Source organism: Vicugna pacos, chromosome 15 (genome assembly GCF_048564905.1).
Source record: "Vicugna pacos chromosome 15, VicPac4, whole genome shotgun sequence".
Classification (NCBI taxonomy): domain Eukaryota; kingdom Metazoa; phylum Chordata; class Mammalia; order Artiodactyla; family Camelidae; genus Vicugna; species Vicugna pacos.
This window is the reverse complement of record NC_133001.1, coordinates 44,902,872-44,915,759: the sequence shown is the minus strand read 5'-3', so window position 1 is coordinate 44,915,759 and position 12,888 is coordinate 44,902,872. Positions and strand designations below refer to the sequence as shown.

General features: G+C 35.1%; 1 protein-coding gene across 6 annotated transcripts in view; it reads right to left on the bottom strand.

The window, feature by feature from the left end:
• The window catches only part of ITSN2 (intersectin 2), a 132,922-nt gene that overhangs the window by 32,587 nt on the left and 87,447 nt on the right, over positions 1-12,888 (bottom strand). For all 6 annotated transcript variants that reach the window (XM_072938107.1, XM_072938109.1, XM_072938108.1 and 3 more), the window contains 8 exons: positions 10,946-11,118; positions 10,497-10,641; positions 7,746-7,951; positions 5,684-5,748; positions 4,626-4,792; positions 2,346-2,391; positions 2,142-2,263; positions 280-376 (listed from right to left, as the gene is read on the bottom strand). In XM_072938107.1, coding sequence (XP_072794208.1) covers positions 280-376; positions 2,142-2,263; positions 2,346-2,391; positions 4,626-4,792; positions 5,684-5,748; positions 7,746-7,951; positions 10,497-10,641; positions 10,946-11,118 — 1,021 coding nt within the window. The remainder of the gene's footprint in view (positions 1-279; positions 377-2,141; positions 2,264-2,345; positions 2,392-4,625; positions 4,793-5,683; positions 5,749-7,745; positions 7,952-10,496; positions 10,642-10,945; positions 11,119-12,888) is intronic.

The window sequence follows — 12,888 nt, the reverse complement described above, 5'->3', positions numbered from 1 at the left end:
CCTGTTGCCTGTTTTATAAAAACAAGAATTTTCCAACTGCAGTTAGAAATCAAAGTGAACTGCTTTGCTTTAAAGTATGGTGGCCTAGCAATTAAAAAATTTCAAGGAGTGAGGTGGTTCAAGTATCACTGAATAGTTGGAATTATAAAATTACTTTGAGGCAGAAGTAAGGAAAGGAAAAATTTAAAAATATTTTTCAAAGAATCAGCTCATCTAAGAAGTCGCTGAGTTTTAACAAAACTTCTCTAAGATGAAATACAAGTTAACCCATTTCCATACCAGGATGAAAGGCAGGTGTAGTTCTTTCACTACTTGGACCCAGAAGTTTAACATGGCTGGCAGGAAACCATCCTTTCTGTCGCTTTTTTCCTCTGGCCTACAAAATTAGCAAGTAAGTAAGTAAATAAATTATATATATATATAAAAGATGAGACTAAAGACAATTACTGAGACATAAACTAAAAATGAGGAAAACTCTGGCTGTGTAGTAGAGAATTTAACTTTGTACAAAGAGAGGTCTGATCTTTGCATTTGGCTGCTGGAAGGTAATCTCTAAACTTCTGGAATGTCTTAACTGTTAAGAGTGTCTCAGTTTACTTGGGGGCCTTAACTATACCATATAGTCTAATAACATGACTTATGGTGGGAACTCTGGGTCACATTGTATGAACACGGCCTCTGGAGGGACTGGAGACTGAGTTAGGCCATGCGGGCAGTCAATCATGGCTATATGATAGAGCCCCAATAAAAACTCTGGAAACCAAGGCTCAAGTGAGCTTCTTTGCTTGGCAATACTCCAGGTGTATTGTTGCCAGGAGGATTTAATGCTATCCATGATTCCACTGGGAGAGGATGACTGGAGGCTCTGTTTGGAATCATCCTGAACTCTGCCCCATACAGCTCTTCCCTTGGCTAATTTTAATCTAAATCTTTTTGCTGTAATAAACCACAACCATGAGTAGAATAGCTTTCAGTGAGTTCTGAGTCCTTATGGCGAATTACTGAACTCAAGAGTGGCCTTGGGGACCTCCAAACTTACAATCAGCGTCAGAAGTGAGGTGTCTTGGGAACACCTGAATTCTGCACTGGCCGTCCAGGTCAATGTTAAACAACTGGAAGACTCAATATGCCTCTCAAAGTGCCGCTGAAAGTGCTATTTGTAGAAGTCTATTTGGAGATCTTTCAGGCTCAAAGTTCTTGAATATTTCACACAAATAATATTTATAAACTAGAAAGACTTCTCAAGCGTTCCCTTAGTAAATCCAAGTCAATACCTAAATCGATACAGCTCACAGTAAATACCTCTTGGGGCTTTGTCAATAATTAACCAGGCAATCATAAATAAAATTTGTGGAAAGCCATGTTTCCCAGTTAGTTGGGTTAGTCTTCAAAGCAAATCAGAAGTTGAAATTTCAGGGGGTTACTCAAGAAGACACTGAATTTTGAACCTCCACAGTTCTTTAGAAACTGTAAGACTCTGACTTGCAAGAATGAAGTTAAGTCAACCCTTCATATTACAATCATAAATCCAGGTCTTTTACCTGTCATCATCTGTTATCCTAAAATGCTTTTTAGTTTTAACCAGTAAGGAAACTACAGGAGTGAGAAATGAACTCTCTGTATCAAAACATATGCAATTACTGTCTCTGTTAACATTTTGTGAAAAAAAACAGGCTTATTAACTCCTACAGTTTCTTTCCTTACACTGCTGTTTCAAAAATATAAGACTATAGGGGGACAGCCCAATGGGTTGTTATTTTCTCAGCATACAACCTGGATTATGTTTTTTTGTTTTTTGTTTTTCTCCTAGAAGCTATACTGCAAGACAGGTTATCCCAGGCAAAGATGATGCTAAGCTTTCCTTTAAGAAGGTGACCTGTGGTTTATTAAAGCAGGTATTATTGGAAAACAATTATGTCCGTAGAGAAAATGATTCTTCATATTGTTATTTATAACATCAACTGTGCTAGAAATAAACAGGAAAAAGAGTAGAGAGAAACATAATACCCTAAAATTATAGTATTGATTATCTCCAAGTGGTATGATTATAGGTGATCTAAATTTTTCATTAATCTTATTTTTCTAGTGAGCATGCATTACTTTTACAACAAAATTAATAAATGTTAATTAAAGATTGTTACCTGTAACTCCCCTTGCCACCACCCACTTGTATTTTTCTTTAGAATTAATATCAGCTGTCCTGGTGCAAGGCTAAGCTGTTCAGATCCAGAAGCCACGTATGCTGAAGTTACCTGAGCAATCTCTGAAAAGAAGGAAAATAAGAAACTATGAATTCAAGACTACTAAACACTTCAGTAGTTTTTCAGCTTCATTATTATACATACCAGGTTTCTTGTTTGATGTTCCAGATTTGCTAGCACTCCCAAAACTCTGTAAGGAAAAGATATACGGTTTTATCATTTTCTAATTCAGATGTGAAAGTACAAAGGCTATTTAGAATTAGAGATTTCTAATTTCCAGGATTCTTGTTTCTTTAAAGTAAGAGCAAAATGATGATTAACCTTATATTAATCAAGTAAGTTAAGAAACATATTTATGGGGAGATCCGGTTCTAACAGAATACATTACATACAAGTAGCTTATGTTGGCATCCAATGACTCAACAGGAGTAACTAATTTTCTGAATCTTTTCTGAATATTAAATGTGACCATCCAGGACAAATACATTTCATTTATCAACGGGGCTAGCATCAATGCCCACCACATACAACGTATGTGCTCTGGTTCTGTTAAGGAATATGTGAGTTTTGTTCCTGCATAGGAAACAATGTTTCTATTTTTAATTTTTTGCCATGTTCCTCCTGAACCTGACCTAATAACAAAAAATGCATACTCTAGCAACCTGTGATCTGTTTGACTTTACAAGATAAGTTGGGCCAACCACATTTTCTCTTTTGGGGAATCTGAACAAGACAAGAGAAGGGGTTAAATCTTTTTTTTTTTCTTAGTGAACACAGCTGTAGTAAAAGAACTGAAGCAGAGTCAGTTGATGGTAGTCAACAGCCAACATTTTTGAGTACTTACTATGTAATAAGTACTGTTCTAAGAATTTTACATATATTCACTTAGCTAATTTTGCAATAACACTATTAAGTAATTATCATTATCCCCAACTTACAGAGAAGGAAACAAGCACAGAAAGGTGAAGTAACTTGTCCAAGGTCACCTAGCCTCTAAGTATTAGAGCCGGAAGCCAACCTAAGCAGTCTCAGTGTTTCTCAATGTGAGGTTTGTGGATCCCAGGTGTCTGGGAGATAAAACTTTTCATAATAGTACTAAGACATTGTTACTCGCCTCTTTTGCTGTATTAACATTTACACGGGTGGGCAAAATTGCTGATGCCTTAGCATGAATTACAAAGGTGGTGCCAAATTATAACACTAGTAGCCATAGCACACAGCCGTGCGCTCAAAGTGAAACAAAGCCAGTGTCACCAAGAATGTCCTTGACCTAGCAGTAAAAATTTTATTAAATCTTAATCCTCAGATACACATCTTTTTAAAAGTCTGCTGACTAAGTGAAGTGTGCCTGGAGATTTCTGCTGCACACTGAAGTACAAGAGTTGTCTCAAGGAACAGCCTCAGGTGATCAAACTATGAACTAAACTAGGTTTTTCATGAACAACATTTTTATTTGAAAGAATGACTTAATGACAAATTATTCCTACTTGAGATTTAGCAGACATCTGCTCAAAGATCAATGAAGTAAGTCTGCCACTTCATGCAAAAACTGCTCACAGGAGTTTTACCAATGATAAAACTCAAGCTTTCAAGGGAAAACTGTACTTCTGTTTTCTTTCATATCTGTGTGGGGTTGAATTGTCTTCATATACTTCAACCAAAAGAACATGTTGCAACAGGATGAACATGGAAATGGTGTGAGACTTTAGCTGTCTTGAATTAAGCCAAACACTAATGAGATTTTTTTAAGTATAAAATAATAACCACTCTTCACTAAACTTTTTTTGGGGGGGGGCGGGGGATATACTACATAGTTGTTTTTCATTAAAAGCAAGTTATTTATGTTAACATACAATGGGTTTAATTTTGTTATTTCAAAATGAATTTATATTTTTTTTAAATCCCAGTTTTAATTTCTAATATGGAAAATATCACTAGATATAACCCATATATTTTCAGAAACTTTCAAGTCCCCAATAAATTTTAAGAATGTAGAAAGTTCCTGAAACCAAAAAGTCTGAGAGGGGCTGCACTATGTATACTATATATAATGGTGAGACAAAAAGCAGCAGGAACTCAGAGTGTGGGCTCAGTCACATTAATGTCAGAGCCTTAAAGATTTACAGACTTCTTCAAGGTTGTTCCTTTGCAAGCCTCTCTGAATCCAAACCATTTTCTAACTGTAGTTACCATGAGGCCCAGCCCTACCTATGGCTCTTGTTCTTAGGATTTCATGAAATCATTTCTCCCTTCTGTCTCTAACAGGATCCCCATAATAAACAGTATTTTACTGGAGCTACCCTAAGTAGTTTCCTTGTAACCAAAGCAGCCTGACCAAAACCATATACGTGTGACTCTGTTTTAAATATGAACCTTGATCAACAGGAATGGAATGATTCTGTTTCTATATCAAAATAACTCTACCTCTTGATCTTTTGGTTTGACATAATTTGATGGAAAAATTCCAGTTCGATCGCCAATACTTCCTGTCCACCATTCTCCATCTTTCTGGGTCACCAATATTTCTTCACCTTCAGTGAAAGTCAAATCTCCAGGTTCTACACTTGAATATGGATAAAGTGCAATATACTCTGTAGGGAACAAAGCAAAAAGAAACTAATTTTGGTTGTAAGGTTACAGATTATGTTAATCTCCAAGATCTTGAGTAAATTAAAAGAACTTGTGACTTAAGGAAACCTAAATGTAAAGAAACATTAAGGGAGAAAACAGAATGAAGTAATTATTTAACAATTTCTTAGGAAAAGATTAAGTCTTTGATTTGTTATAAAGCTTTATCACAGGATTTTTTCCCCAGTTGTGTTATCATCACTGTCATCATAATCATCATCATCATATCAGAGAATAACCCCAAAGCTACAAATGGTTATCAGTATCTCTACAGACATGGAACAATTCATTTATAAACCTACATAACTATTAAATAAAAATACTGTCTGAAGTAAGGTTAGATAGCTTTCATCTGTCAGTACATGATGAAAATTAAGATAATCACTCAAATAACCCAAAGGGGTATACAAATTTTCTTTGTAATATTTATGATAAAGTATACGTTGATTTCAAATCCTCTTAATGATTTATGTGGTACACTGTAAAATGCAATTTGTGAACCTCTATATGTACTGAAATTTACTTATATTTTAAACATCTATAACCTAGTATATAATAAATGGAAAACAAAATACTTTGTGCTATCTCACTGAAACACTTTTTATTAATGATCTTATTTATCGAGGCAGTCTATGCTGAATTTTTGTAGTACTGATTTTATAAAAGTGTCAAGTATCTTCATATATTTTTCTATATTCTTAGTATTTGTGTGAAATAGAGAGGGAGCAGGTTTTCGTAACCTCACTTTAACACTGAAGGAAAAAAAGCAAGGGGAGTAACAACTGTAGGAAGTCAGATAACCAGTCAATTGCTAATTTGACGTCCATCTAATTTTCTAATTGCCAAAAGCTCACCTTCTCCCACTGTACAGGCTGCAGAGGTAGGTTTCTTGTTTATAGCTGCATACAAAGCTTCTGGTCTGCCAAATAAACATACAAAACAGGTAAGAAAAAATAGTGAAACAACAAAAAAAGACATCAACAAGCAAAAAAGCAAGAAAGGTGATGTGATGTGATGAACACAGCAGGTGTTGGGAGTACATTCTTTTAAGAGCCAAAATTAACTGAAATACTGTCTCAATACACAGGCTAGAAATAGCCTCATGTACAAAATTCTAGTGGATTAAGAACTGTCAAAGTTACAAACTTCAAAAAATTTTAAATCTATTAAAGTAATTTCAATATAATTTATAAATAGTTTTCTCAAATGTGAGGTATTTTGCCTTTCTAAGGTAATTTAAAAAATATGACGCATTGGTAAATGGGCAGTTACTTAGTAAAGCACATATGGGACTTGGCTTGGTTTAGGGAAAAACAAGGGTAATACATCACTTTTACTACTTGTTTAGAGCACAGTACATTTAAAAAATACGTAAGAATAATAGAACTTAATTTTTACATTTTTGTGGGGTTTTTTTATTTTTACATTTTGGAACATGTATAGATTTCATTTCCAATTTAACCCAGGAAACTGTTTCAAAAACCTAGAAGACTGTGGAATTTAAGAACTAGATAGACATCTGTAGGATACAGGTGTCACAGGGCTCCCCAGGACCTGTGAGTAAATTATATAGTGAGACAGTTTTCAGGTGAACAGAGTGGAACCTTACGACATGGGCACGCTGAATGAACTGCCTTGTTTAGTGCTGAATTCTCTGTTACTGCAGGTTTTCAAGTTACACGCCTTACCTGTTAGAAAAGATCGGTAACTGAACAACAAGTTAGGAGAAATGTCCTTAAAGGCATTTAAACTTAATCTCTTTGTGTTGAAGTTTTCCTTCCCCGTAACATGTTATGGAGTTTACACGAGATGTTTCTATAAAGGATGGAGCGCAGTGCCAGTCTACACATCAGCCATGTACTACTGTTGTATTCTATGTCCGACTGAAAAGTAAATTCCTGCATTTGAACTAAAAACTGATATACAGAATCTTAGCACTGAAAGGATTCTTAAAGATTTCTTTAGTTTATTATTTTCATTCAATCAATTAAAAGGCTAAAGGCCAAGTGGGTTATCTCACACAGTCTGGTAAAAACAGCAGAATCAGAACTCAAGGCTCTTTATTTCCAAAGACCCCTGTTCCTTTTCGTTAAATCATATTGCTTTTCTATTTAGATCAACTTCCATATAAAACACAAGCAACAGTTACCCACAGCTGTATTACAGCACTTAAAAGTCTTTGTATTAAAGATGTTTGATGACCTGACTCCCCTACAGGCTGGGAAATAAAGGCCAGAGACCTTATCTGGTTTTGTTTTTTGGTTCATGTGAAAGTTCATTCATTTGGTTGTTCTTTCATTCGCTCCTCTCCTCAGTTGTGGAACTAATATGATTGAGTAGCTACTATGCATTAAGGTAAGATGCATTAGGTATGAAAAAACTGAAAAACGAACAAAAAGATGTGGATCCCACGCTCCTGGGGCTTATGACCTAACAAAGGATATAGGCAAGGAAGTAAATAACTACAACCCAGTGTATATGAGCAGTAAGGAAGGTGATGTTCAAGGACCTCTGGAGGCCCAGAGATGGGAAAGCCCCACTTTGGCAAAGGGGAGGCCTTCAGTAAAGATTCGTCTAAATATTTACAATTTATAGTAAACAATAAGGGAGAAATGCTCTAGAGGAAATGAAAAGTAACTTCTCTAATTGACCTGATGCTACAAAGAAAGCAGGAGATCTAAAATTTTAAGCACCCTGAAAACTTCAGGAATCTAAAGTAACCAGTATAAAAGATATTTTCAAACTAGTATGAATATCTGAAAAAATATATATATTTTTTTCACTCTAGGAATTACCCTTCTGATACTCAGACTTAAGCATAAACTTTTATTTCCTGCACAGCCAGTCAGATGACGGCTGACTCACCAGTGAAAACACCAACATCCACACCTTGTGTAAACACATAAAAATGCTTACTCTTCCCGCTTGACCTCACTCCCAGGGATGATTTTGACGTAGGATTTTGGAAACCATCCTCTTCCTCCATGCACCTCCCCAAACCACCAATTTTCTTGCTGCTCCAAGACAGTAATAACATCATGTTTTGAGAAGTTCAAGTGGTTATCTTTCTTCGCAGTCCAGGAACAAAGGGCCTGTGCTTTTAGGTTTTCTACAACCTGTCCCTGTGAATACAAAATCACAAAATTAAAAAAAAAACAAAAACAATAGTAACCATGATTTCTGTTTCCTAGTATAAAACATACTTACTGTTCAGATAGCAGACCATTTTGATGTGGTGGTGACTTATTATCAATGGTGACTTAAGATAACTTATCTAGTAAGTAGCCTAGAATTATATATGACAGACAACCATCTGAATAGCCTTTTAAGACCCAACGCCTACCATTCAAGGAAACATCTTGGCCTTAAGCACCACTGGTAATGGGAGGTAAACACTGGATACTCAAGAAGTGTATTCACAGATCCATCAACTATATATCACAGAACAAATGAAAAGGGGAACCTTTTTTTCCCTCCAGTTTCCAAAGTCTCCTCCCAGCAGCGGACTCTGTTTATTCCACTAGGAATCGAGATGCACTTGGGCTCGGCCTCCCTCCACTTTTCTGCTTTCTGTCTCTTAACTTCTTCATGTTCTTATTCAGCCTTCTTTCTTTCCCTCGTCTCTCAGAGGAAGGAGTGTTTTTGTTTTGTTGATAAGGCTAACCTCCTTACCTGTGCTCTAAACCTTCTCTTATGCCCTCTCATTTTCTAAAAATATTCTGTAACACTGTAAAGTCCCTCTCTTAAATCTTCAGTTTTTCCACTTCTCTATTTACGTCTACTTCTAACTTCCTTAAAGAAAGAACAGTCTTAAACTTGCTTTCCAGTTTCACCCCTCAATCCATTCTAACTTCAGTTCCTACCCATCACAATACTGAACCTCTTAACAAGATTACTGATAACATCAGAGTCAAAAGCTTCTTGCAGGCCCTTACTTTCCCTGAACTCTGAACAGTGCTGACATCACTAAAACCCCTGCAGTTCCTGAAGCTCACTCTCTGGTGACTGATGGCTCTTCTTTGGTCCAGTCCCTCTCCCTTCCTGTTTCACATAATTTCCTAAATAATCCAATTTATGCCTAAGACCTTTCAAATCTATATCTTAATTGTAACTGTATCTTTTGAGCTCCAGCCTTGTAAATCAAGCTGCCTACTAAGCTTTCCCACCAGGCTGCACCTACTACAGATATTTAACCTGCATGCCTGAGATGTAGTCATTTTTAGAACCCTCCAAGCCCACTTCTCCTGCACTGCACAATGATACCATCATCCTTTCAGTTATTTACCCTGAAGAGGTACCTTTAACTCCAACTTCTTCCTCACTTTCCACATTCAATGGATTCCTAATTTTATGCTGATTTCTAATACTCTTTTAAGTCTATCTCCTCTCCTATATATTTTCATTACTATGGTATTGGTTCACACATCATCTGTCACTTAGCTATTGTAACATCCTCCCTTCCTTTGCTTTCTTCCACCCATCTGGCCTCTATACTACTGCCAGAGCTATCTTCCTAAAATATATACTTGAACTCTCCTCTTAAAAACCTTTGTGGGCTTTCCACTGCCAGTTGCTTAGCATAGTATTAAATGCTTTGTAAATAAACCTCAACTCTTCTAACTTCACTTCTTAACCCTTTCTTCAAGTCCTATACATTAGTTACACTATAAACAATTCTTGTTTCCTGTAAACTCCTTGTGTTAATATGCCTCAGTGACTTTCCCCAAACTGTTCTTTCACAGGAATAACTTTCATTATCTGTTTGATGAAATACTGCTCATTTTTGAATGTTCTACTCAAATGCCCTGCTTGTTGCGAAGCCTGTTGCAATTCCCACAGATTGAAAAGAAATGCTCTCCCCTCTATATACCCCTCAAGACTTTGTAAAATATCTTTATTACAACATTTCTCATAAAGTTATTTATTTATGTTTGTGTTCATTAGATTATGACTTCTTAATGACAGAGGTTTTTTTTCCCATTAAATTTCTAGCACATAATAAAATGTCTGGAACCTATGGTCATACAATAAACATTTCAGAGTGAAGGTGAAATCTGCAGGACTCTATTCTGATGAGGTCTGTGATTTCTTTCTAATAATGTTAATACAACAATACTTGCATCTTGGTTACATCTAAACCAGAGGCTAAATATATATATATAAACACAGTTCTCACACAAATGATTTATTTAAGGAAAAGAAACAACAAAAAAATCCCCAAGCCCAAGCTTTTATATTAACTACAAATTAAGAACAATAAAAGATTTGATTTGTAAAAATTATATTTTGAATTTTTACATTAAAAAAATTTTTTGGAAGGAGTTAGTATTAGGTTTATTCATTTATTTTTAGAGGAGGTACTGGGGATTGAACCCAGAACCTCCTGCATGCTAAGCATGCGCTCTACCACTTGAGCTATACCCTCTCACAAAAATTGTATTTTGAACTCAGAAATCTTAGCTGGTAGCAGCTTGATACTATGAGAATAAATTGTTGAGAAACCTCTAATAATTTCTTCAACTTCATATCATATATAAATGATAAGAACAGAAGCCAAACTCTGGTTAAAAGAATAAATGACACCTTTGCACAAAAATCTTCAGTCTATTTTACATGAACCAGGAGCAATGTCAAAGAACAAAGCACACAATAATTAATGATACATACCTGTCCATGAATAGGTGATACAGATACAGGGGACACAGTGCGAGTAAAAGCTGACTTTTTCTGCCATGATGTGTTAACAGTTAGGTTTGAAAACGATACATTTTGATAATCAGTCACTGATGCTGGTTGATTTGAAGAAAGTGATCTATAAATATAACAATTAGATATAAGTATACTTAGTTGTTTAGAATCTAATGAAGTACTGCCATTTTATCCACCTGTATATAATACACATTGTGTTTAAATACAACTTATGGGAAAGATTCATAAACAAACTACTGACCTATGTTTTTATTTACCAAACTTCAGTATTAAATTTGAAACAAAAGGTGCTCGTAGAGAGTTCAGTACAGATACAATATGATTAAGTAGCAGGATGACACAAATACACGTATTAGGTATTCTTACATTTGCAGAGACATAAACTCCACTGTTAGCTAAAAACTTACTCAGAAGTTGAGGTAGCAGATAAAGATACTGTAGGAGGAAGTAAGGCCTTCTTAGGAGACACCGATTTTTCACTTGATGTCATTTTTTCTACATAGTTGCAAGGAAACCACCCAAAATTTCCTTGAAAACTACCATAAAGCCAACCAGGTTCTCCTACAGTTTTTTCATCAACCTAGGGAAACAAAGAGAAGGGTTAACAGTGGTTAGAAAGCCACACATTTATGATGGGAATGGATGCAAACCACTGTTTAACAGCCAAATTTTCAGAATTAGAATTCAGAATTCAGGCCCATCTAACTAAATAGCAAAGGCATTTCCTACAAATTAATAGGTTACTATCTCTAACGATTGACAAGGTGTCTTTTTACATATTTTTAATTTTTCCAAGTTAATACATAAAAATAGTTTACAAAAACAAATAGCATTCTACAGGGCCTATGATAGAAGACCACATGCTCCTTATGCCCTGATTTCCACTCCTAATAGCACCTTGTTCTTCTTAGCTGTTTCTTCTGTATTATCTTCCACATTTCTAAATAATGTATTTATGCTGCTATTTATTGTTTGAACTTTTCAATTTTAGACATTATCTATTGGTTTTTGGTTATAGAAAACAAAAATTTAACTCATGTTTACTGTATCCTCTTATTTTACTAATATTGCTATAACTTTTGGTTAAGTTATATTCAATTTTTATATTATTATGACTATGTAAATTAATATTTACATCTGAGTCATGCAGTGTTCTGCTAATTACATTTCTAGTTTTGTAAACTTTCTATTTTCCTATGGTTACTCATCACTTTGTTTTTTGCTTTGTTTTCTCTTTTCTTATTAGAGGATTTTTGAACTCTCAAAGAGAACTAGAAAACTTTCTCCGCATACTATTTTTCACTGGTAAAACACATAGGTGATTTATAGTTTCATTTCTTCTCCCAGACATTTCCCTCTTACAGTCCAACATCCTCTGTCCTCACAGCAGCTCTTCTTCTGCTTCTTGGTCCTTTGTCCCTTGAACACTGATAATATCTCAAGTTTCATCACTGACTTTCTTACTTCATGCTACACAACTTCCAGAACAGGCCTCCTCATTCCTACAGTTTGATCAGTTCTTTATACAATAATGAATCTGAAATGAAAGCTATATTTGCAGAACTGACTTCTTGCCAAAGGGACAACCCTATACTTTCAATTACTAAGACATCTTCAACTGGATGTCCCATAGGAACTGCCAACTTAAGTCTAAGATTGAACTTCTTTTCTCCCTTAATCTACTCCTTCTCCTAAATTCCTTTTATCTCTGTAATTCTTACCAAAGACTTAATCATTTTAAATAAAAAAAAATCTTTGGCTCTTACCTCTCTTACATTTCCCTGTCCATACTCTATTGATTTTGCCACTAAAAGGTTTTCTGAATTCTTTTTCAACCTTAACACTCCTAACCTACTTGAGGCTTTTTCCGTTTCACAGCCAGATTATTGTACTCTTTACTCATCCTTCAAGATTATGTTAATTGCCCCCAACCCAGGCCAGAATTATCTTATACTACCATAATTAGCTTTGTCATACTACATTATTCTTTATTTACATGTATTTCTTCAATTTGTGAGCCCTTTCATTGATACCCTTGCCCTGCATAATACTAATTTGCTAAAGTCATGAACAAATTAATATGCCAACTGTGTCTCTGTTCTCCACTACATTTTCTACACTCTTCAGATGACCTTTCTAAAACAGATTTGACAGTAGAATTCAAATCATGTAGAATTTGTATGGCAAATGACTCTGCATCCATTTAGATTTTTAAAAATAGGTTTCTGAGGTATAACAAACATATAAAATTCATATTTAAGGTATTAAATTTGTTAAGTTTTGACATATGTATACACTTGTGAAAAATCACCACAATCAAGATAATAAACACATCCATCACCCCCGAATA